Genomic DNA, 27152 nt, shown 5'->3' with positions numbered 1-27152 from the left:
CAGTTTTTACTAAAAGTCATTAATTTTGTTCTAAGTTACTTTGAGCAGGAGTCTGACAACTAAGGCTGTAAAGATTAGGTTGCAGGTGATTGTGTGCTAAACAGACCTCTAAAGAATTTGGAAAGTTATAGTTAAAAAATAGATCAGATCACAAAAAAAGGAGCTAGAGAAACACCAATAGCAGTAGGCAGGGCAAATTAGTGAAAAGTCAACAATACTAAACAATGAAGGAGCCTCTAAAATGAGAAGTGACGTTAAGCAGAAGCCCTAGGAAAAAGCAATCTAGAAATATGGAAAAATCCTAGCAGCAAGTTCTATACTATGTATAATATAGAAAATGTTATTCCTAATGATTACCATGAATCATCAAGAACAATTTAAATTATGTTCAGCATGCTCTATTTACCCAGCCATCAAGTAAAGGGTTTGAGAATGATTTAGAATCACAGAATTCTAAAGCTGTTTGAGTTACGGAGTGCAGAGATCTCCAAATTTGAGATCTCTGGGGAGACAAAGAAATATCTTCATGTTCCATTTTCTTTAAAATTTTAGTATTTATATAAATATGTTAATTTTGTACCCTTTCATATTTGAACTTCCTTGGCCACATTTTCACAGATGTCTTTGTCTGTGCCAGTGTAAGAAATTGTTACCAATTAGGTTGGACATAATTTAGGAAACTAATATTTATTTAGCACCACTCTATGCCATATTACAGTTAGTCCTTAAAATTCTGTAATTACTGTTTTATTAGAGAAATAAGAGATCAAGGGAGTCAAGTTTCTAGTTCAAGTCTGTGTAACCCAAAAGCAACAGAGCTAAAATTGAATTCAGATCTGTTTGTCTCCAAAGGGAGATTTCTTTCCACCTATGCTGTCTTCCCTCCTAAAAAAATCTTAAAGGAAGATATGAATATTGGCATTATCTTCAGTCTATAGACACACTCTTCTTTCTTAAATTTTATAAGACAAGTTCAGAAGTCATTTTTTAAATGAACACATTTGTTTTTATCATTAATAATTAACAAATGCACATCTCGACTAATTATGAACTGAAGAATGGAAGCTAGGTTCAAGACAAATGAGAAAAGTGTCAAATTCTTAGAGTTTTTCAGTGATCTTTTATGTCTTTCAATGTATTCATTGTTGGTTTCCACCATTTTCCTTGATATATGGTTATCCATTCTGCTTGAGCACTTTCCTTGATGGGGAGGTTACAACTTCACAAGGCACACACTTATTGTGAATTGTTTTAATTTTGTGAACATTGAGCCTTCTATTAATTTGGCATCTGTCTCTCTAGAACTCCTAGCTATTGTGTCAAGTTCTGCCTGGGACAGCAGAGCATGCTAAGTGAAATGCTCTCCTTCAGTTATTTTCCTTTCTAGGATAGCATTCTTGCTCTTTTCAAGTCTTCATATGACGTATTTTTTCCATATTATAAACTCCTGGTTGTTTTTTTCTTATTTTATACCAGTAGTTCTCAACCTGTGTTAAACATCTGAATCACCTAGAAGTCTTTAAAAAATAATATCAGGAAGTTGCAACAGATTTCTGCTGGCTTTATTAACAATATGCAACACATAATCCACAGAAAATATAGGCATATGTTCTGTGTATGGAGAACATGGTTCAGAGTCCTGGTCCACAGTGAAATTACTATATGGCCGTAGGCATGTTATTTCCCTCCTGTGACTCTCAATATCTTCATGTAGATATAAACATAATCATATGTTCTCTTACTGCCTCATGTGGTAGTTGGGAAGAACAAATGTTCTGGGTAAACTGTAAATCGTTATAGAAATGTTATCATTATTGGGGTACCTGGGTGGCTCAGTCATTAAGTGTCTGCCTTCGGCTCAGGTCATGATCCCAGGGTCCCGGGATCGAGCCCCACATCGGGCTCCCTGCTCAGTGGGAAGCCTGCTTCTCCCTCTCCCGCTCCCCCTGCTTGTGTTCCCTCTCTCGCTGTGTCTCTCTCTGTCAAATAAAGAAATAAAATCTTAAAAAAAAATGTTATCATTACTATTAATTATCATCACTCACTAAATTTTAAAAATATGTAGATTGCTTTCTTATCATTTTTATTGTCCAGATGCCTTCTTACTCAATATATGCCCTAACTTCTGCAGCCTTTTCTTACTTTTCTAGCCATGAGATATTCTTGTCCTCTTCATTATTTCTTTAAGTAAATATAAGACAACCACAGAATTTCCCAACAAATAGGCACATTTGTAGAGTGTCAATAAAAACAATAAAAAGGAGAATCCAAGTTATTAAATGTCCCATTTGGTTCAATTACCACTCTACTGTCCTTTATTTCTTTTATACTGTGTGCACACAAACAATATTTACTCTTAGCATTTTTATGTATTTTGTATTTAGCTAAGAACACTATTCTGCAATCAAAAGAATATTTTGCTAGTCTTTGCTCTGTCACTCACAATCTCTGTGGCCTCATAAAGGTAGAGAAAGTATTTGGAAAAAAATAGAGGTATATGAATGTAATGAATAGTAAATATCAGTTTGTTTTAGGAAGAAACAACTTATAATTATAAAAACCTTCAAAGGCCAAGAAAAATCTATGGGGGTTCTACTATTTAAACATTTGATTTATATTTTTATTTATAATCTCTTAAATTTCTCTTCCTTTTTCAAAATCTTGATGGCAAAGTGTGAAAGAGATATAAAACAATTTATATATCAACAGGTTTTCTAATCTGAACTATAATATTGTGTTAGAGATGTGCTCAGTGTTTTCTGAAGCACTAATAGTGTCTGCATTAGTATAGAAAAAATTAAAGTGCTGGAATATTATTTTTAAGATAGGAAAGTTGGCAGCCTAAATGAGTTTTTCAGTTAACACCTTTATTTTATAGTAGTTTGCTAATCCCAAGTTAATTTTCATTTTCAGGGGTTTTATTCCTTTGTGGGTTTTTCTTTTTATTTGATAATATTTAGGGAAGTGTGTTTGTTATTAATCAAATGGGTGAATAGTTGGTTGTTTCCTATAAAGTTATGTCTATTTGAAGAACAAAAACATTATTCTGTTTTTCACACTGTAGTATTTTAATATACTCCATTAGCAGTGAAATAGCTACAGTGCTACATTGCTAAAGGAAATATAAATCTCATACTTGTTTCATTTCCCAAGTAAAAAATTAGCTGTGAGTCTGTTTGAATTTCACTCAGTGAGCATAAAATTTGCGTCAGACATTGGGTTCTCTAACACAGTATATTTTGTTGTTGTTACAAACTTGAAAACTTGATTAAACAAAATTTAGAGCTAAAATTCCATTTCTAGAAGTTCTCCTACATCAGCCTTAGCTTAGCATGAATATAGTTAAATTTTGTTATGCTCATGTTCCAGAGTGATGAATTAAGTCAATTGTGAACTTTACCGAGTACAATTAAAGCACAGAGAAATTTAAACACATACATTGGGGTATTTTAGGGGTATAGACTGAAGCCACATGTCTCAATATGAAAATTTATTTAAAAGTTCAAATTTTACAATATATTCTACAATTTATCTTAATATTATAAGGCTTTAAATTTCTCATCACTGAGGAAAATGGATGATGTGGACAGATATATTTATTCCTGTCTTTTCTGATACTCTTGTACTCTCTCCTATATATCCAGGTTTAAGGGACCAATCAGACTGGAGCTCAGTGAGCAAAAGGTCATGTGGAAGTAACAGAAGGCTGGGTCATATATGGCCTTGTGGGCCATTGAAAGATTTCTGCTTCCACTCTAAGACTGGAATACTTGGAAGGTTTTAAATAAAGACATGACATGATCAGACTTACATTTTAAAAGGATAATACTGGTTACTGGGTTGAGCTTAAATTATCAGCAAAGGTAAAGCAAAGAGACCAGTTAAGAAGGCTTTCAAAGTCATCCATGTAAGAGATGATAGTGACCTGGACCAAGTTTGTAAGAGTAGAGATGAATAGGTGAATATATAGGTAATATTCCAGGAATATTACTCAGCAATAAACAGCTAAAGAAAACATCTACTGATATATGCAACAACATGGATGCATCTCAGAAACATCATGCTAAGTGACAGAATGTGGGATTCAAAAGATTACATATGGTGTTATTCCATTTATGTAGAATTCTAGGAAAGGAAAAACAAGTGACAGATCATTAGTTTCTTGGGACCAAGGTTGAAGATGTAGGATACCCACAAAGGAGAATGAGGGAACATTTTGGAGTGATGGAAATGTTCTAAAATGGGCATGACAGTGATTGTTCATGGAAATGTACATTTAAAGTGTGAATTTTATTTTATGTAAATTATACTTCAATAGAGATGTAAAGAAAAAAATAAGTATATTTGATAAAATTTGCTGACAGCAGTGGTGTATGGAAGAAAGAAATATGGCAAAACCAACCACACTGTTTTTGGTCTCAGCTACTGGTAGAAAGTCATCATGATCTGATTTACAGAGATAAGATCTAATATGGTAAAATGAAGTTTGGGGATAAGATTTCAGCTTTGGATGTGTTAAATGTGAGATCATTATTACACATCCAAGTGAAGGTGCTCATTAGGCAATTGGACATATGAATCTGGATTGAAGGAAGTCAAGTCTGCAGATAGACATTTAGGACTTCTGAGTGTATATATATCACTTAAAGCAGGAAATTTAAAGAACACAGCATTCCCTATTAATGAGTATTGAGGCAGAAGAGAAGAGGAGCACTAGAATAATTTCCAAATTTCTCTATCATTTATCATTTCTATGTAACTGTCTAAAACCCATTGCAATTGCCTAACTAAACTGACTAAACACCTAGCTAAAAGATGCTCATTAGCAATGACTATTGATTGAACGTGCCTCCTTGAGCTCATCTAACACTGAGAAGAAATGAAAAAAAACTAGTGTCATCATCTTGAAGTGTCCGTTGATTTTGAGAAATTATAACATGAAGCCTTAAAGACTTACCAAATGAAACAGAATTTACTCTTCTCCATTCGGAATAAATTAACAAAAAATCTTACTGATTGTTAGAAACAATGTAAACCTCTGACCCCTTTATGATTGAGTGAAACAGGATTGAAAACTCCTTTGCTTTGCTTTCTCTGCTCACCTGGCTTTGTGGATACTGAGTGACCCATTGCTCCAATTCTTGTACCTACTTCTTTACTTTGCTTGGCCAATAACAGCCAATTCATTACCTGCCTGATACCATATGTGTCTGATAGTACTGGCCTTGCAGTAGGTCCCTAATATTTTAGTAAACAGCTACTCTCATTTTCTTTTTTTTTTTAAAGATTATTTATTTATTTATTTATTTGAGAGAGAGAGAATGAGAGACAGAGAGCATGAGAGGGAGGAGGGTCAGAGGGAGAAGCAGACTCCCTGCCGAGCAGGGAGCCCGATGCGGGACTCGATCGCGGGACTCCAGGATCATGACCTGAGCCGAAAGCAGTCGCCTAACTGACTGAGCCACCCAGGCGCCCCTACTCTCATTTTCTGCTAAGATGTTTCCCTGGCAAGCTTGTTTTGTACTGTCTTGCTAAATGGTTCTAACTTTAACAAGGCACCTCTGATTTTATGCCAATTAGATTAGATGTCATTGTCTTTTCTCATGACTTTAGGAAACATAGTGTGGAACTTATGAATTTGGCTTGGTTCTGGAAAGCCAGTCATATTTTAGATCAACCAGTGACTACTAGTTTTTATCATATTTGAGTTGAGAAACTTTGGATTCTTTTCTTTTTAAATTTCATAACTAGTTTTCTGAAAGTATCTCCTTTTTTAGGTAACATTATACATAATCAATATGATGCTGGTTTGCTATAAAACTCAAAAAGCAATGTCAATAGATATTAATAATTTCCAGTTCAAATACTATTGTTCAATTTGTATTACATATATAGGTTATATTCAGAAATCCATATTTCTGTATGTTGATATGAATATAACACAAAATACAAACATACAGATATGTATGTTTGTGTGTGTGTGTGTGTGTGTGTATTTTCTTTTGAAATCAATTACCAATACTCACCATTTTTCTAAAGCTTGGTCTTGCTTAAAGAAGACCTCTCTGCTTTTTCTTATTCTATAGTACTATACTTAGCACTTTCTTCTAATAGCATCTCCTTATTCTCTGGTAGGTATTTAGGTTATTTATTAATTATATAATGTAACTTCCCCATTGGATTAACACAGATATTTAAATTGTTCTGGGATGAGACTGACAACTGATCAGTACTCTCGTCTGAAACATGGATTTTGACTGATTGTGTTTAATAGATGCATGTGCTGCTTCATTACTTCTTAATACCACCTCATGTCAAACTTGATAAGTACTGTAATGACATCAATTTTAATCTTGTTTAATACTGTGCACTTAAAGAAAAATGTGCTTTTAATTTGTGCAGACGGAATGATATTTTTGTTAGAATTTTTCACTTTTAAAAAACAAATCAATCCAAAGGAATGTAAATTTTAAGCACTATAAAAATTCCTTTCTTCATCAAATATGTTGCTTCTCCATGGTAATTTGCTGGTGAGTCATTAATTCATTGTCTTCTTTTAATTATTCTCCAGATGATATTTACTCATAGTAATTGTTCTGTATCCTCAGATATTCAGTTGCTTTAATTTTGGAAAGCCATGGACAGTGAATTAGAAACAGTTGTGTTAAAAACAAACTAGAGAGACTTTCAAAAGTAAATCAAGCTGTTACTAATGCTAAGAAATATTTTGACAAGGAATAATGAAGAAGAATATTGGTGATATTTAAATGATGTCCTTAGTTTCAAATTATTGATCTTTTTAATGCACTTATACAAGGCTTATGTAAATAATTTATCATCCGTCATTAACAGCTTAAAAAACTAGTTGAGGGTGGTAGAAAGAGGATATTGGAAATACACTATTAAAAGAACTATTCGGGGTGCCTGGGTGGCTCAGTCGGTTAAGCATCTACCTTTTCTGCTCAGGTCATGATCTCAGGGTCGTGGAATCGAGCCCCACGTCTTGGGCTCCCGGCTTAGCAAGAATTTGCTTCTCCCTCTCCCTCTGCCCCTCCCCACTGCTCATGCTGTCTCTCCCTCTCAAATAAATAAATACAATCTTAAAAAAAAAAATAACTGTTCAACTCTTCATTGAAAGGAGTGAATATATCTTCCCAGTGGAGATCCAACATATCTAAATTGCATCTTTTCATTGAAGAATTACATACACACACAACATAGCCTACATGTATGCACACACAAACACACAAACAGGACATACGATGTGGCAACAATCAATGCATCTGATTTTTTTAATTTATACTGTTTTGTTACTTTACATTAACCCACATTATTATTTTGAAAGTTTCAATCATGTGTAGCCTATAAGATTTAAACTTGGTGTGAAATGTAACATAAATTTATGACTAACAGGCTTTATAGTTTAGGGAACACTTTGTCCTTACCATCTAATTTCTGAAAATTAAATAACATCATTTAAGTTAAAAGTTAATGAACTAAGTTATGAATCTTTCAACTACTTCAAATAAGGCATATTATCCTACTTTGGAAAAAAATGACTAGACAATTTTGTGACAATGAATGGGTATTTGATATTTCACTCCAGTGTATCATTAGAATTAATTTTAAAAAAAAGGTTTAAAAGTATAAATATTTTACATATATTTAACTTTATCAAAGAAAAACAGCATTTTTGCTAGTACTTCAAGTAAGTACTTTAAATCTGGTTCCCAATCAAGACTAAATAATATAGTTTCCCAAGAAAAGAGTATTTTAGATCATATATAACTAATCAATTCGGTGAATATTAACCACCCACTATATGTGAGTCACTGTATTAAAGAGAGAATAGAGATACAATGGTAAGAAGATACCTCAAGTTGGTCTAGTAGAGAATACTCATGCCTTTAAGGAGCTTATAGGCTAGCAAAGACTATAGACAATTTAATAAGCAATTATGATAGTGGGAAAAGAACCAGGGTATGGGTTTGGTGTTATGGGAGCATCTAATCTGATCTAGATTCTTACTACTATGATTTTCTGATAAGCATCATTGAGGACATTGTTAGAAATGCCAAATCTCAGTTCCAACCCCGACATACTGAATGTGAATCTTTGTGTTAACATGATCACCATATTATTTTAGTGTACATTAAAGTTTGAGCCAGGTATCAGAGAAAAATACGTAGAGAAAATAATATTTAAAATTAACTTCAAAAGCATATGGTTAGTTTGTGGAGGATGAAGGTAAACATATGTTGGAAACAGAAATGGTTGTCCTTTAAGCCAGATCTATAGCTGCTGGTTGGATAAAGAAGGTGTGGAGAAAGAAGGGGGATGATGTCAATTTGGGCCATAGTGTCTTTGATGTGCTTTTGAAACATGTTTTAAGAGTAGATACTTAAGGGGAAGAAGGCCATATGAATATGGAGATCAGGAATTAGTTTCCTGCTAGAGCCATTGACTTAGAGATTGGTGGTATATTGACAATAACTGAAGTCATGCAAGTGGGAAAGATTGTTAAGGGAAAATATGTAAGGTGAGAAGAAAAAAGGCCTTGGGCATAGTCTTGGAAACACCAACATGTACAGAAGAGACATGAGCAAATAAGACTGCAAAAAGCAGCCAGAAAGGAAAGAAGAGAGCTAGAATATACAGATGGAGAACCAGGGGATAAGGTGTCTTATTTAAGAGGAAAGGATCAATAGTTCTTCTGCTAGAACCTAAGGAAAGGATTTGGTGGTAGATTATTTATTGGGGAGTAATTCCAAGAGGCAAAATGGTGAAGCAGGAAGTGTGAGTGGGGAGAAGGGAAAGCCAATGAACAACTAGAATTGTTTTCCAATGTAGGCAGGTGAGACTTAGTCCTACTGGGATCTTCTGAGAAACCATGTAAAATATACCTTAGAATTCTCTCTCTGAAGAATGGGAAGTGTGGCCATAATCTGTAGAATCAAGTCCCTTTTTGGTTGAATGTTGCCCTGGGAGGAGTTACGTACACCCCTCCCTATCCCCAGACTTCCATGTAACTCTACTTTGAGTGGAGCAAGTTTTCTAAGCTTCTCCGCCCTGAGGCAGAAAGCCTGAGGCACACTGTCCACCATAGGTACAGTTGAGGTCAGAGGTGGGCCATTTCACAAGGGCAGAGAGGTTGCATGTTGCATTAATAGTGTCTGTTCCTCATGTTCAGTACTGTTCAGATACTAAATAAGAAAAATCTTTGCAAAGTATCTAAGTATCATGACAATCATTGGAAAATCATGGAAATAAAGAGGAGTATTCATGGAATAGAAGGAATAGAAGCTATAATTAAATGTTTACAATTTTAATGAAATGTACAGTGAGATAATGAATATAAACTACTCATTCAAAAAAATGGTTAAGAAAAGGAAAAGTATAAGGTGGTAGATGGAAGGATACTTTGCTCAATTGGGAGTCATTTTTTGAAGACAGGATTGTCATGTAGAGAATAAGAGCACAGACTATAGATCCAGATTGACTCAGTTCTCAACATAGCTTCAACATTAATTAGCTGTGTGACTTTACACAAGTTATTTAAATTCTCTGTGCCTCAGTTTCATAATCTGTAAAGTGAAGATACTGGTAGCAATCTTTTGAGATTTTTGTGATGATTAAATGAGTAAATATAAGTAGTATTTAGTTGAATGCCTGGAAAATAATATGTAATATTCAAGGGTTAGATGATAATAATAATAATAATAATAATAATAATATTATTATTATTATTATTATTATTATCTTAAATGGAGAGGTGAGTATATTTAAATGCTATTTGGCTGGAGTCAATTAGAGAGAGAAGAGGTAATGTTTCTGAGGAGGGATAAAGAAAGGATATTCAAACACAGTTGAAAGATGAGATTCGAATGGGAGAAGAGACACTTCCAATTGTCATAAGAGCAAGAAGAGAAGGAAAAAATATTGGTGTCTTTCTAAATGAATTAACAGATATTCTTAAATGAAAGTTTCTATTTCTTTTAGAAATTTTAGGTAAGATCATCTGTGAATGAAAAAAAAATGTTGGGGGAGAGAAATAGGAGTGTTCAGACAGCATAGAATGTTTTAAGTGGTCCACTGAAAAATGAAAAGTGATGAGGTTATCATATATGTCAGTCAGTATTCTTGTTAAATTAAGTATAAAAACCATTTTCCTACACATACACACACACCAAGAAAAACTGTAATAATAAAGATCAAAACCATTTAGATCAGAAAAGGGCTTTTAAAAATATCCAAGCACACATTTTAACTCTATTATAATAATTATAGTGACTTTCAATTTCTAGTAATCATCTATCCCCTTGACTTTTATTCTGTAATTACTAAAAAATAGTATTTGTAATAATGTTTCATATGCACAATTTACTTTGTAATTAAGTGCTTTCTTCTAAATGCTAAATACAATGAACTTTCATTATTATTATTGTTATTATTAATTACTTGATCAGTTAAGTCTTAAACAGTGTTACAGTGACTTTTGAGAATCTGTCCATTTTTAAACCAAACTATAATAAGAACAAGACAGAAAGAATTAACTATGTAGTGTAAACAATTTTTAAGGGTTTTTTTGTTCTTGGTTATTTTTAAATATATGAAAATATAATCCATTGCAAAATATCTGAATGGATAGCACTAAGTTCCATAAGCCAGAGGGCAAGTATATGTTTATATTGGAAGAGATCATTCTGGGTGGAGAAATAATACTTTTTATCTGATAATATTTTCTGTAAGGATTTTAAGATCATCTGGTAGGTTGTAATTGTGATAGTTTTCCAGGCCAAGTAGATACTTATTCTCTACCACAGAAAGCTTTCCCCATATCTTGACAGCTAGAGAATTCACTTTTATAGAGAAACCCATGTTTCATTACCCAGCTTTTCCAAAAAAGATAAAAAAGTGAAGATAAAGTAGAAGTATTTCACTCAAACTTCTGCAGAAAAGATAACTGTACAACCATCTACTTTTCTTCATGTGTGATTTGCTCTTAATTTTTCCCCCATTTACTATATTGGAAATCAAATTAGGTATATTAGGATACTTTTATTATTATATGACTTATTCTGATATAATTATGTTGCTTAAAAGAATTAAAAAAACATGAATCCATTTTTGGGGAAAGGAAACTTTTTCCTACTTCAATTAAAAAAAAGAATACTAGTTGTCTATATAAATAAAGCCATTAGTTCAGTGAAAAAGAAGAAAAAACTTCCTCCTCAGTATGTATGAATTGAAGATTTTGCTGTGTTTATAGCATAGTTCTTGAAAATGAGTCAATCCTGCTGTAAATATTTTAGAAATAATGCTTGATAAACTTATTTGCATGTAACCTGGCTATGTGTATATATGTATATATATATATAGATTAGTTTATTTTTAAATGTAGGATCAAAATAGAAACCATGGCTTCAGTTACCATGTAAATAAATGGCAATTTTAAAAATATCTTCTAAAAAAAAAAGGTAGCTTAGTTATAAATCCAATGATGATTGGCTTAAATATTTTTTAGAAAAAGAAAAAAGTGATGACTGGGGCACCTGGGAGCCTCAGTCAGTTAAACATCTGACTCTTGATTTCAGCTCAGGTCATGATCTCAGGGTGGTGAGATCAAGCCCCACGTCAGACTCCATGCTGGGTGCCGAGCCTGTTTTAAGATTTTCTCTCTCCCTCTCCCTCTGCCCCTCCATCTCTCTCTCTCCCTCTGCCCACCCCCAAAAAAGTGACTGATGATAGATAATTGGTCATTGTGTTTTCCCAACACTATTTGTTGAAAAGACTGTCTTTATTCCATTGGATATTTTTCCTGCTTTGTTGAAGATTAGTTGACCATATAGTTGTGGGTCCATTTCTGGGTTCTCTAGTCTGTTCCATTGATCTATGTGTCTGTTTTTGTGCCAGTACCATACTGTCTTGATCAGCTTTGTAATAGAGCTTGAAGTCCAGACTTGCGATGCCTCCAGCTTTGCTTTTCTTTTCAAGATTGGTTTTCAGGGTCTTTTGCAGTTCCATACAAATTTTAGGATTGTTTGCTCTAGTTCTGTAAAAAATGCTGTTGGTATTTTGTTAGGGATTGCATTAAATGTGTAGATTGCTTTGGATACTAGAGAAATTTTAACAATGTTTGTTCTTTCAATCCATGAGCATGGAATGCTTTTCCATTTCTTTGTGTCATCTTCAATTTCTTTCATTAGTGCTCTATAATATTAAGAGTAAAGATCTTTTACCTTGTTGATTAGGTTTATTCCTAGGTATCTTATGATATTTGGTGCAACTGTAAATGGGATAGATTCCTAGATTTCTCTTTATGCTGCTTCATTATTGGTGTATAAAAATGAAACAGATTTCTGTACATTGATTTTGTATTGCGGCTGCTGAATTTGTGTATCAGTTATATCAATTTTTTGATGGGCTTTCTACATAGATGATCATGTTGTCTGTGAATAGTGAAAGTTTGACTTCCTTGCTGACTTGGATGCCTTTTATTCCTTTTTGTTGCCTGATTACTAAGGCTAGGACTTCTAGTACTATGTTAAGTAACTATGATGGGAGTGGACCTCCTATCATGTTCCCGACAGTAGAGGAAAAGTTCTCAGTTTTTCCCCATTGAGGATGATATTAGCTGTGGGTCTTTCCTACATATACATATATAGCCTTTATGATGTTGAGGTATGTCCCTCTATCCCTACTTTGTTGAGGGTTTTTATCAAGAATAGATGCTGTACTTTGTCAAATGCTTTTTCTGCATCCATATCATTCTTATCCTTTCTTTTATTAATGTGTATCACATTGATTGATTTGTGAATATTGAACCCCCCTTGCAACTCAGGAATAAATCCTACTTGATTATGGTGAATGATTCTTTTAATGTACTGTTAGATTTGAGATTTTTCTTGCTTCTGGAGGAAGGCCTGTATTGCTATATACTGCCCACTATGACCGCCTCTGCTGCATCCTAAAGATTTTGATTGTCATGTTTTCATTTTCATTTGCTTCCATGTATTTTTTTATTTCTTCTTTAATTTTCTGGTTGACCCATTCATTCTTTAGTAGGATGTTCTTTAAATTCCATGTTTTTGTGGTCTTTCCAAATTTTTTCTTGTACTTGACTTCAAGTTTCATAGCGTTGTGGTCAGAAAATATGTGTGCTATGATCTCAATCTTTTTGTACTTGCTGAGGGCTGATTTGTGACCTAGTATGTGATCTATTCTGGAGAATGTCCCATATGCACTTGAAAAGAATGTGTATTCTGCTGTTTTAGGATGGAATGTTCTGAATATATCTGTTAAGTCCATCTGGTCCAGTGTGCCATTCAAAGCCATTATTTCCTTGTTCATTTTGTGCTTAGATGATCTGTCCATTGCTGTAAGTGGGGTGTTAAAGTCCCCTACTATTATTGTATTATTGTATCAATGTTTTCCTCTATGTTTCTTATTAATTGTTTTATATATTTGGGTGTTCCCAAGTTGGGGGCATAAATATTTACAATTGTTAGATCTTCTTGTCAGACAGACCCCTTTATTATGATATAGTGCCTTTCTCCATCTCTTGTTACAGTCTTTGGTTTAAAATCTAGTTTGTCTTATAAAGGTATTGCTACTCTGGCTTTCTTTTGACTTCCATTTGCACAATAAGTGGAAGTGGTTCTCCATACCCTCACTTTCTTTTTTCTTTTCTTTTTTTTTAAAGATTTTATTTATTTGACAGAGAGAGACACAGCGAGAGAGGGAACACAAGCAGGGGGAGTGGGAGAGGGAGAAGCAGGCTTCCCGCCGAGCAGGGAGCCCGATGCGGGGCTCGATCCCAGGACCCTGGGATCACGACCTGAGCCGAAGGCAGACGCTTAACGACTGAGCCACCCAGGCGCCCCCATACCCTCACTTTCTATCTGCTGGTGTCTTTAGGTCTAAAATGAGTCTTTTATAGGCAGCATATCGATGGGTGCTGTTGTTTTTTATCTGTTCTGACACCTTATGTCTTTTGATTGGAGCATCTTGTCCATTTACATTCAAGAGTAATTATTGATAGATTTGAATTTAGTGCCATTTACTACTTGTTTTGTAATTGTTTCTGGTGATGTTCTTTGTTCCTTTCTAGTCTTTGTCACTTTTGATCTTACTTTCTTACTCAAAGAGTCCTTGGAGGTCACCAACCCCTTTAGTTTTTGTTTGTCTGGGAAATGCTTTATCTCTCCTCCTATTCTGAATGATAGCCTGCTGAATAGAGTATTCTTGCCTGAATATTTTTCCCATTCAGCACATTGTATATATCATGCCACTGTCTTCCTGTCTGCCAAGTTTCTGTGCAGAGATCTGCTGCTAACTTTATCTGTCTTCCCTTGTAATTGAGGGACTTCTTTTGTCTTGCTGCTTTTAGAATTTTTTCTTTATCTCTATATTTTACAAACCTACCTAAGATATGTCTTGGTGTTCACCTGCTTTTATTGATTTTGTTGGGAGTTCTCTGTGCCTCCTGGATTTGGATGTCTGTTTCTTTCCCCAGATTATGGACGTTTTCAGCTATAATTTCCTCAAATAAATTTTCTGCCCCCATTTCCTTCTTCTTCTGGTACTCCTATGATACGAATGTTATTATGTTCTATGGAGTCACTGAGTTCTCTATGTCTACATTCATGATCTAATATTTTTCTTTCCTTCTTTTCAGCTTCATTATTTTCCATAATTTTTACTTCTGTATAACTGACTCATTCCTCTGCTTCTTCCATCCTTGTGATCATTACATTCTGTTGGTTTTGAATAATGGTTATTGCATTTTTCATTTTGGCCTGTCTAGTTTTTAGGATTTTTTATCTCTGTGATGAGGAACCCCTTGGTGTCTTCTATGCTTTTCTCAAGACCACTCTGTATCCTTATGATTGTTGGTTTAAATTTTGGATCAGGCATATTACTTATATCAGTTTCAATTTGATCCCTGGTCATGACCCTTTCATGTTCTTTCTTTTGGGATGAATTTCTCCATCTTGGCATTTTGTCTAGGTCTCTGTCTTTTTCTCTGTGTTAGGAAAAACTGTTATGTTTTCTGCTCCTGAGAGTAATGGCTTTATAAAATAGCAGTCATATACTGTTCAGGGCCTGGCACTTCAGAAGTGTCTCTGGTGTATGCTGTATGCACTCTGCCACTGTGTTTCATCTGCTCTTTCCCTCAAGCAGTCCTCTGTAGAGTTTCTCTTTGCCTGCAATGGGGAGTGCTTGGACCTTGGCCAAAGTGTAGCAAGTTTTAACTAGGAGTGCTCTGGTCTACACCTGATGTTATTTCCACTACAGCTGAAGATTTGTGGAACTTTATGGTCAGTGGATGTGATGCCTGACGTGGGTTTGTGCTCTTTTGGGGGCAGGGCTCACTGCATTGGTTCTCAGGCACACTTGCCCCCAAAAAACAGCTCCTGCAGAGGACAGGGGGAAAGGGACTTGGTGTTAGTGGTTTAGGCTGCCAGTATTGGCACTGTGCTGCTTATTGAAGTTAATTTATGCTGAGGGGAGGGCAAGGGAAATGGCGCCCACCAGCTTTTTTGTCCCCAGAGAGGCAATGCCACATCTCTCAGATGCGCTCCAAAAAGGGTGACCCATCTCTCTCATTGCATCCCAGGGGATCCTAAGATCACACAGTTTGTCCCCCTCCCAGACTATCTGCGCTCCTTCTCCATAGGAGCACTGCAGCACCCACCAGACTCTACACCTGCCATATATGGGACCTCTAAAACTCCAGTTTTTGAGTTCCACTGGTTGTAAAAACTCTCGAAAATTAGCCCTTCTTGTTTTCCCAGTCAGTGGCTTTGGGGAAGTGTTTTCCTTGTGCACTCCTCTTTCTCTCTCCCTTCTCTGTAACCAGGGTTCCTTCCCCTCCACAATACCTGTGATCCGTTTCTCCCCCAAACCATGTCTCCGCACCTCCTACCTTCCATGACGCAGCCTCTTCTCTCCCTCTCGTTGTGCAATTTGTTTTCAGTCCTCAAATCAATTTCTTGAGTGTTCAGAATGATTTGATATTATCTAGTTGTGTTCAAGGGACAAGGCAAGCCTAAAGTCCTTGTATTACTCCACCATCTTAGCTCCTCCCTATCATTACAGTCTTAAATTACACATAGACATCCCACAGGCTAAGAATCTGCCCTGGGTATGTGCTACATTGTAAAAAGTGTCCTGAGATACTATAAAACATCATTATACAATCATTCAATGCTTCTTAAGAGAAAGACTTCAAGAAAAAGTTGACTACTTATATGGAGTGTTTCATAGATTTGAAGACTGGTGTTAGAATCATAAAATGAGAGGTACATTTGATTTAATGAGTAATTATGAATAGCCATGATACTCCATTTTTATGGAATTTGCTTTTATAATAAAATGAAAAGTATACCTTCTGATTCCTATCTTCCAGGAGCATTCAGTATGTAAAATCATGCTTGGAGAACTGAAAATTATCTACTTTTTCAGATGTACACAGGACTGTCTTGGTGATGAAGAAAACTCTTCTTATTTTCAAATAGAATACATATACTTTGCACGTGTTTTTATTAATTTCTGCTGTGTTCCTAATTGTTATAAACATTTTTGGAATTATAAGAAGGCAGCTTCTCTTTTCTAATCAGTAATTTACTCCTCCTTATAGCTGTGTTTAACTTAAAACCTGATATCACAGATTCAGACAGAAACTGCAATTCTTTAAAGAACAGATTCATCCAGGTTAACTTCAATAGGCTAGAAGCAAAATCTCATATTTAATAAATGTTCTCTGAATAATAAACAATAACAACTTGTAATAATAAAATACGAATCCAAAATTTCAATCCATGTGGGAGACTCTCCCTATCTGGCCTCCTCCATTGATACCATTATTATAACACAAAAGAGTCAGAGATCATATTCTTGGTCTCCTTTACCCAAAGAATTTTCAGAAAGTATGTAACAAACCAGATTTTCAATCAGTGACTACTCGCGTGCAAACATTTCAGCGGTTCGGTGGTGAACAAGACGGGCAAGGACGGACACTTAACAAGTAACTGCAGGTGCTCTTAGAATAGCTAAGGCATAAACTCAGCATTTTTTCTCAGTGTATACCAAGAGGACTTTAGGTGACCAAGGAGTCAGAGAATATTTCCTTGACGTAGTGAGATTTGAGGAAGAAAGTTAAAGAATGAATAGGAATTGGCCAGGAAATTATGTGGTGGGACAGCATTCCAGATAGAAGAAAGTGCGTGAGCATCCAGAGACTAGGGTAAGTTTAAGAATATTAAAGAAATGTAATATACCAGGGCATAGTGAGCAAAGGGAAAATGTATATGATAGAGCAGGAATAGGCCAAATAGGCCCAGGAAGTCAGACCTTGATCCTGAAAGCAATGGGAAGCCATTAAAAGGCTTAAGGGAAAGGAGTGACAATAAGGTTAGCATTTTAAAAAGATTTCTGTCTGGATTATGGAAAAGAATAAGAGTTGCAGTCAGGCATGCACAAATAGATACAGAGAATATAGTTAGAAAGTTGGGAATGAGTTTAGAGGAGAGGTTAAGTTACTTTGACTAGAATGATAGTAATGGTGATACAGGGAAATGGAAAATTATTGAAACTTCTGGCAGTAGAATTTATATGATTTGGTGGTCTTGAGAATTGGGGATGAAGTTGTAGGGGATATAAAATAGGGTGATTCAGTTTTCAGATAAGGTATCATTCATAGATATAAAAACAATATAAATGTCATTAAAGCTTCTATTTTAGATTTATTAGAATTGCTTACATTTACCATGCTATGATTCTAGCTCTCCCCTCTTAATCAGAACAGGTCAGAGACATAGTTATACTTGCTGTTTTCATTTCCATTTCTTACTTCCATTCACTCTCAAGTTATTGCAATCTGTTTGGAATTACCCCCATTCCTGATGTTTATACATAGTCCAATGAAACCACTTAAAGCAAAGGCACCAAAGCCTTTACTGAAGCTAAATACAGTAGACACTTAAATTTACCTCTAGACATCCTAAACATTTCAGGAATGAAAGTATGCCTTAAAATTGTTTGTTTAAGTCATATGTTAGTAGTATATTTCTAAACTGAACACAAAATTATGGAAATAAAAGATCTAAAAAAGAAGATATTTGGAATTAAATTGTCTCTAAGAATTTCAGGGATTATTCAAGAATGTAGGAAAAACATAAGGGAATGTAGGGAAAATGTAGAGAATATAGGGAAAGGTAGGGAGAAATGCAGACAAGGAATATATGAAATACATAATAAGAAACATGGATCATATCCAGTATAGAGGATCAAATGCAAAAGTCCAACATCCAACTAGAATAGTTCAAACCTAGAATTCTATATGTAGTTAGTTTAACAATTGAGTTAGAGTTTAAGAGATATTTTCAGACAAGAAAAAATTCAAAAAACCTATATCCCATTTAGTATTTCGTAGTGATTTCCTTGGGGATTGACTCCAGCAACATGAATAAATAAACAAAAGAGAAACATAGGCTCTGGGAATAGGGAACCCAACCAGAGATGTTATAAAGGGAAATCCTACTGGATATCAGCTAGGATAGGGATGCTGGAAAAAAATTTCTTGTGCAAAAAATAAAAGTCATTAAAAATCCACAAAACCAAAAGAAATGTCATCAAATGCTGCACTTGGCATTGTGGTAAACAGAGTAATGCAAACACTGTATAACCACTTTGGTAGGTTCAATTTCAGGTACAAAATTACAATCCACCTTTATATTATAAAAGTAGAGATGACAAAAGTTAAAAAATAGAAATGAAAGAATGAGTTTGTTACATTTCATTTGGTAAACTTGTCTAGAGTTCTCTGAACAAGAAATGAAAATATAATTATGTTATGTAAAGTTACAAAAGAGACCGAGGGAAGAATTAACACTAGTGACACAATTGCAGAATGAGAGAGAAGGTGAGAAGATACGGGGGGCTGTTAGTGGCTACACCACCTTTCCATGGCAAAAAGTCAATAAATGTTGCCTATAATTGATCCACATAAGAATTAGAAACAGAAGCATATTACTTAGCAATATAGACAAAACACCTTTTGAAAGTGGTAACATGGGAGGAGTGAGTTTAATAATGGAATGTTGTCTTCATTATATATATTAGATCTCATTTTTAGTATGTTCATGCAATATTTTTATGTGTCATTTTAATTGCACAGAAAATTTTGAAAATAAAAGTACATTAGAATTTTAAATGATAATGATGTTATAGTCTCTTCTAATATTTTTAAAGATGTTTTTATTTATTTTAGAGGGGGGAGGCACAGAGAGAGAGAGAGGGAGAGAGTCCTAAGCAGAGTGTACTGGGTGCAGAGCTGGAGACCCTGAGATCATGACCTGAGCTGAAGAATCAGATGCTTAACCAACTGTGCCACCTAGGTGCCCCAATAGTCTCTTTAGATCTGATGGGATGAACTTTTGATTTTATATATTCAAGAAATACTTGTATTTGCATCTTTGTTTTTCAAAAGTCTCTTCAGTGACTATTAAATGTGTCAAGTCATCTTTCACATATAGTATAACAACTAACAGAAACTTTTCCATATTATCGTTTTTTTAAATTTAGCTTCCAACACTTAGTTTATTCCATTATCCACCGACCACTAGGTTGTTTTTCAAAGAGTAATTATTATTTTATTCTTCACATCACAGGTAGGTCTATTTTCATTCATTTTTTCTCAAGTCTTGTTAGGTATAGGGAAACAGACAAAAAGAAGTAGCTCCTGTTTTCGGTAAGTGTTGTGTTCTACAAAGATCATTACCTAATTTCCAAATTCACTGATTATGGTGCAATACCTCTTTTCTTAGAATGTACTTCTTTTGAGTACCTCCGGCCCCTTGAAACTTTATCCTTCTTTGCTCTGAGTCGAGGTTTTTTGGTTCTGTCACATCTGGCTGGCTAATCTCAGTTCCCTTAACTTGATCAATTTCCAACTGCTTTTAAAATGTAGGTTCCACTTTTTTTTTTTTAAATCTCTTTATTTGACACATTATCCCTCAGTGATCTCTTAGTCATTGACTATGTGTATATTTTTTCTTCTAAGTGCCTGACCTACATATAAGCATTAGGATGGGCCATAGGCATCTTAAACTTAACTTACCAAAACTGAATTTCCTTTCTGTCCCCTACTCTCACTCAAAAGTGCTTCCTTATGCCCTAAGATAACACAGTTCTTGGCAAATAGAAGTAGTTCTGATGTTTTAATGTAGGGAAGGCCTTTTAAAACACAGACTGCTAGAATTTCTGGTTCTGTGGGTCTGGGGTGAAAACTTCAAATGTGCATTTCTAACAGGCTTCCCTGCGATACTGGTAATTTATCTTCACCTTAACTGCAGTTTGAGAACCATTGGCACGCAGCAATCAGTTAATATTTGGTAGATCGATAATTACTATAAATGGATTAATGTTTAAAATATGTAATATGGGTTCAAAAATCAAATTGAACTCAGTATGATTAAATGACAAGAAATATTCATAGAACTTTAGTCTGAAAGAACAAAGAAGATCATTTGGTGAAACACTCTCTTATTGTAGATTAGTAAACTCAAGTATAAAGGGATTAAATGATTCATATGAGGAAAAATAACTACATTCCACCAATCCTAACTTTCCATAAAAATAAAATAACTTTATGTGTAACATTTGTATTTAGCTGATCAAGGATTAGTTTTCTAATTCAAGATAGACATTGAGCAGATTATTTGTTTCTCTAGATGAGTAGGCCCTTGCACATAGGCACAAATTTTGTAAAAATGAATTGAAATACTACTAACTTCTAAGGCTGCGCCTCCCATGCCCACTGAAATGCATGCAAAGAACAGAGAAATCTAGAACTTAGTATCCTGGCTAAGGTTAAAGATTCTCACCAATCCAAGCAGTATTTGGGCAAGCAGTTTTTTTGAGAAAAGTAAACAGAGATTACTTGACCCCTACTGGTCCTGAAGAAAGTTGAATCCTTTATTTGTCCAGAACTGAAAGGACTTTCATCAATGCAGTGTCAAAACTGTGGTAGTCCTGTGCTCTTAAGCTGTTTTGTTGTTTTCCCAAGTTTGAATATTTAACAAGATTCACCAGACTTTACTCGTATGAGGCATTTGTTTAAAGGCAAAGGATTACAGGGCTTTGGAGAAAGAGCATGCACATGGCATCAAAGGCCCAAGAACCTTTCCCCAGCATGAGCTCCCCATGGACTCAATCTTCAGGCATGTGGAACATGCTGAGTTTCTGGCTTGATCCACCAAAATTTGTGCAAGGAGCCTTGGTTTGGCGGGGAGCTCAGCAACAAAGCTCTCAGTAGCTCTTTAAATAGTCAAGCCAGGGGTGCCTGGGTGGCTCAGTTGGTTAAGCGACTGCCTTCGGCTCAGGTCATGATCCTGGAGTCCCGGGATCGAGTCCCACATCAGGCTCCCTGCTCAGCGGGGAGTCTGCTTCTCCTTCTGACCCTCCTCCCTCTCATGCTCTCTGTCTCTCATTCTCTCTCTCGCAAATAAATAAAATCTTTAAAAAAAAAAATTAAAAAAAAAAGTCAAGCCAGAATAATCAAACCAGATAGACTAGCTGCAAAGCATTAGTGCAAAAGTTAAACTTGGGGTTTCCAGTGGAGCCTTGGACCCTAAACAGTACATCAAATATCCCACTGCCCTCTTTTTGGCTAAAAGAAAAAAATCAGATGCATTGATGTCTCTAGAAATAAAGATAGAGCTTTTTCAGTCCAGCTGCAAATCAACTTTATCCTACACAGCAGTCTTATAGAGGTCACTGAAACTTCTTTCTTATGGACCAGCTGCATGAGGGTCAAGCAGACTGAATTCCAGGTCTCTAGAAGTGGGTTACCAAGATTAGGTAGGCATACAGATTCTGAGCTCTTCAGGAAAAATTAACCAATCCTTCTCAAGTACATGCTAGAAACCACTTACACAAGTGACAGTGGAAGCATTGGTGTCTAAATATAAAATGCTTAAATCATAATCAAGTTGCTTCAGAGAGAGATATATATAGGCCTGCAAGCTTTAAATACTTGGGGGACAGTCTGGTGACCAAATAAAGAAGTCTCATGACAAAGTTGTATTTCCTTTAAGAATACTAATCTCCAAAAGGGAATGTCTTAAAAATAGGAATGTTATGTGAAAGGAAAGTATGTCCAAAAAGTTGAAGAAATATAATAGGTTGCTGTTTCTGATTAGATGTATGTGTTATCAAGTACCAATTACAAATACACTAATTGTGGACAAGGAGTTGGGAGACCTCTAAGTGATCAGGAAAAGATGTGAGGAAAAAAAAAATATCCATGTGTTCTCCAAAACACAGCAAATGTGTTTTTTTAAGGGAAGAATCTTATTCCAGTATGTTTATCCAGTTTTATTACCTACTTTTTTATTTGTATTCAATTTTATCATCTATGTAATGAAACTCATTTGGGAGGCTCTAATTAATTGTTTCAAAGTATGGTCTCATGACTACCTGCATTTGCAACATCAAGGGAATGTTTCTCAAACTTAAATGTGTATAGGTCATCTGAGAATCTTTTTTTAAGATGTAGACTCTGATTTCATGGGTCTGGAGTAAAACCTGAAATTCTCTTCTAATAAGTTCCCAGCTAATATCTATGTTCCTTTTTGAATACCAGGGATTTATTTTCAAATTGCGTATGTGTGTGTGTGTATGAGTGTATGTGTAAATTCACAAAAACAGATACATCAAGGGAATCAATCTCTGGAGTTAAGCCTGAAAAATCTGCATTCCCAAAGTCAACTTCAACCCAAGTTTTATCAACAATTAAGTTTAAGAACTACTTGGTTAAATGAATTTAAACATCTAAGTTAACTTTTGGCTATAACATTATGTGGATCTAGTCTCACCCTGATACTCTTTAAGTCCTAAATTGAAGGGTGACATATTCTCACACTTTTCAGGCCATCTGTGTTGCTTGAGTATCTATGACTTGGAAACAGCTGCCAAGCTCTCTGTCACTAAATTCAAATTTTAATTAGGTCTGATCTTTTGCTAAAAGGTCTAAGATAAAACCATTTGTCTACCCAAACCTAGGAGATTCTATATCTGGATGAGGGGCCAAACATAACATGATACTTCTTCTTGAGGCACCTGGGTGGCTCAGTTGGTTAAGCGACTGCCTTCGGCTCAGGTCATGATCCTGGAGTCCCGGGATCGAGTCCCCGCATCGGGCTCCCTGCTCTGCAGGGAGTCTGCTCCTCCCTCTAACCCTCCCCCCTCATGTGCTCTCTGTCTCTCTCATTCTCTCTGTCTCAAATAAATAAATAAAATCTTTAAAAAAAAACAACAACATGATACTTCTTCTAGAACACAGCTAAAAAAAGATTCCAAAAAAATAACATCACATTTTTTTCTTGTCTCGTCACTGAGCTTTTCTGGGGTGACACCTTAAATTCACTCTGAACTCCTTTCATGCTCCTCCACATCTCAGTTCTCTACAGGAAATGTTTATCTAAATAAATCCCTTGCAGATTACATGACATAGAGTAGGTACATTACTTCCTTGTCCATTAGCTCCTTCCCGTCAAAGGATTTCTTCTTTTTGTTACTGTTATTCAAATATTATTGAATTGAGCACAACAAGGTAACATGATGATTTCTCATACAGCCTAACAGTGTTTTCTAATTTCCTTTTTCCTTTCCTTGCAGTATAAGCAAGTGGAGCAATACATGTCATTCCATAAGTTACCAGCTGATATGCGTCAGAAGATACACGACTACTATGAACACAGATACCAAGGCAAAATCTTTGATGAGGAAAACATTCTCAGTGAACTCAACGATCCTCTGAGAGAGGTAAGATTTAGAGTCCTCAACCTCCATGGTACATGGTCATGGTCGATTTTCTCTTTTCATGGCAAATCTCCAAGTCCGTGTTATGATACTACTCAAGAAAAATCAGAACTAAATGTTAACACATCTTTTTTTACCTTTATTCTCCCATAGGTTCTCCCGTATATAGACTTCTAATTGTTGAAAAAAAAAAGTACTGGAAAATTGTTCTTATACTCATGATTGTCAGAACGGTTTTATCTTCGATATCCGTGGTTATAAGAGTTCCTTCATGTGTCCTCATTGTCTTTATCTTCCACTCTATCCTCTCATGTTTACTGAACCGTTTCTTTATCTTCATTTTGATTTCTCCTCTCTTCCCATGTTCATTTCACCTATTTATTAGACCTTAGACCCTGATTACAGACTAACCTGACCTGTTGCAAGTAATTCATTTTGCCCTATCTCCTCATTAAAACACTTCAACGTCAGTACTCACCTGTTTGCCTTGGAGCTTCTTTCCATCCCTCCCTAGAAGGCTTCTCTCTGCCCCCGGGAATGTTCTGGTCACTCCTAGACCAAAAGAATATTGGCGTAATTGTTCATATTTCTCACACTGCTTTTCTTTCCCTTCTTTCTTTTACTACCAACCTTCTCAAATGATTACTGTGTAGTCATTACAATGTGTGGTTTGATCTCCACTTCTTTACCGTAGTTGTTTCCTTGAAAGTTATCGATGATCTGTTACTCATCAAAAAGCCTTTTTCTTTGATCCCTTGGTGGTCCTTTTAAACTGTTAGCAAAACACACAACCTGAATCTCTTTTTTGGGCATCCTTAGCACTGAGCCATTACTAAGCCTTAGGCTTTTCATTTTGCATTTCTGGATTTGTTCTTTTTTTTTATTTATTTCTTCTTGCACCTTAATTCTGTAAATATTGCGCTCTAAGTTCTTGCCAATAACACTGTTTTCTTTTTTTTTTTTTTAAGATTTTATTTATTTGACAGAGAGAGACACAGTGAGAGAGGGAACACAAGCAGGGGGAGTGAGAGAGGGAGAAGCAGGCTTCCCGCCGAGCAGGGAGCCCGATGCGGTGCTGGATCCCAGGACCCTGGGATCATGACCTGAGCCGAAGGCAGACGCTTAACGACTGAGCCACCCAGGCGCCCTGCCAATAACACTGTTTTCTTAAAATCTACATGATTTTCCCGACTCCATATATAGTAAGCTATGTAATAGTCATTATCTTCCATTACTAAACCATTTTTCCTTTGAAGTCTCTCAGTAAATGTTTTAGTCATTCTCTCAAATCATTTGGAATGTAAAATTATAGTCTTTTTTCTTTTAATCTTTTTCTGCTCTGCCCATCCAGTCAATCACCAAATGCCATCAGTTCACTGTGGCAGTCCATCCCACACCTGCGCCCTTGTTTCCTTCCCCACCACCGTTGCTCTGACCTTAATCTTCTCATGTGGACAATCAGAACTGTCTCCTTAGTTTGCCTTCCAGCCTCTGGGCTGTTTTCTCTAACTACCATTTAAAACATCATTGCCAGATTAATCTTTTTTTTTTTTTCTTTTCATATGTACGAGCTACTCATTTCTCTGCTCAGAAACTTTCACTCTTTACATACAAAATTAAATCAAATTTAGCCTCCCTAGGCTCATATTCCAGCCCTTCTGTGCTCTGATTTCAGCTAAATTTCCAGCTTTATTCTCCCGGCTGCTCTACGTGTTCCAAAGTGGCCTAGAGCCAAACTGTGCAACTTGCTGTTTTGCAAAAATCAATTATAATTTCTCACCTTGCATCATATGTTTTTCAGAAATGTCTGTCATCTGTTAGCAAAATCTAGTTCGAATATTTCTTTATTTACAACTATTTTTTTTTATTTTCCAGGGTAGATTTCATTTCTCTTTTCTCTGACCCCTAATGCACTGAGTCAGCAACTCATGTGTGCTCCTTATCTATTCTGTCTCTGTTATCATTAGTGTTTCATATTTGTTTTCTCCACTTTTGTCTTGAAAGTTCCTCAAAAGCAAAGGCTTATTTATAGTTTAAATTTTTCTTGAAATTCCTAGTACATGTAGCATATATTAAATGCTCAATAAATATTTTCATTGCAACTAATGTCTTTACCATTTATAACCATTCCTAAGCTTTTGCATCCCCTAAAAGTTATTCGTAATTTTTTGAGCCTTAAACTATCAGTTAAGAGTTTGTCAATAAAGGAGCTAAAAATCTGCTGTTGATTAGCTTATTTTCTTTACAAACACCTCAAATAAGAATATCATTTATTTATTTATTTTGCTTTGGGAACCACAATTCAAACTTCATTTTTTGTTGTATTTTTAAAAATAATGTGTTTTTTTTTTAATCTATCAATATGCTTTGCTTTATCTCTTTGTTGGATTACAGAATTTGTTTTAAATCTAAATCCCCTAGGGCGCATGGGTGTCTCAGTCCACTAAGCATAGGACTCTTGACTTTGGCTTCGGTCATGACCTGAGGGTTGTGAGATCGAATACTTAGTATTTGGGCTCTGTGCTGAGTGTGGAGCCTGCTTAAGAGTCTCTCTCTCTCTACCCCTCTCTCCCCTACTTTCTCCTTTTTTAAAATAATAATAATTATAATTATAATAATAAATAAAAAAATCCAAATCCCCTTCACTGAAAGGCAGAAGGTCAGGACACTGGAACCAGGCTGGGTTCTCAAGGGCCCAGAGTGGTTCAAAGACAGGACAGGAGAGGCCATAGCAGGGAGACAAATATAATCCAAGAGACAGTATCAGATATTAAGACTAAATCAAAAGACAGGAAGACACTATAAAACTAAGGATATATTTCAAAGAAACAGGAAAGGGGCACCTGGGTGGCTCAGTTGGTTAAGCGTCTGCCTTCAGCTCGGGTCATGATCCCAGGACCCTGGGATTGAGCCTGCATCAGGCTCCCTGCTAGGAAGCCTGCTTCTCCCTCTCCCTCTGCCACTCCCCCTGCTTGTGCTCACTCTCTGTCTCTGTCAAATAAATAAATAAAATCTTAAAAAAAAAAAAAAAAGAAACACAGCAATTTTAGGATTCCAGCATAAAATGTCATTGAGGGGATAGAGAAAGCCAGGATAAAAATGAGTATAAAAGCCCTAAAGTTGCATGCTTAAATGAGAAGCATTCCTCTGGGCTGAAAATGCACAGTGTAGTATAAAATCGGGATAACAAGAACATCTTCTTAATCGTGTGTATTTTATTAACTACCCTTTCTCTTGCCACACATTAACTTAACTCTGATCTTCATTGGAAAAAATGCACTTTTCATTTTTACCCCCTACACCCATCCACAGCCATATGAGACCAT

General features: G+C 35.6%; 1 protein-coding gene across 1 annotated transcript in view; it reads left to right on the top strand.

Moving 5' to 3' along the window:
* Window positions 1-27152, top strand: part of LOC118006383 (potassium/sodium hyperpolarization-activated cyclic nucleotide-gated channel 1-like) — a 359980-nt gene that overhangs the window by 269308 nt on the left and 63520 nt on the right. The window contains exon 5 of the mRNA XM_034999004.1: window positions 23683-23829. Within this exon, the coding sequence (XP_034854895.1) occupies window positions 23683-23829 (147 nt within the window). The remainder of the gene's footprint in view (window positions 1-23682; window positions 23830-27152) is intronic.

The sequence above is a fragment of the Mirounga leonina genome, unplaced genomic scaffold, assembly GCF_011800145.1.
Source record: "Mirounga leonina isolate KUSES-001 unplaced genomic scaffold, KU_Mleo_1.0 Mir_96, whole genome shotgun sequence".
NCBI classification, from domain to species: domain Eukaryota; kingdom Metazoa; phylum Chordata; class Mammalia; order Carnivora; family Phocidae; genus Mirounga; species Mirounga leonina.
This window is presented reverse-complemented; position numbering and strand designations above follow the sequence as displayed.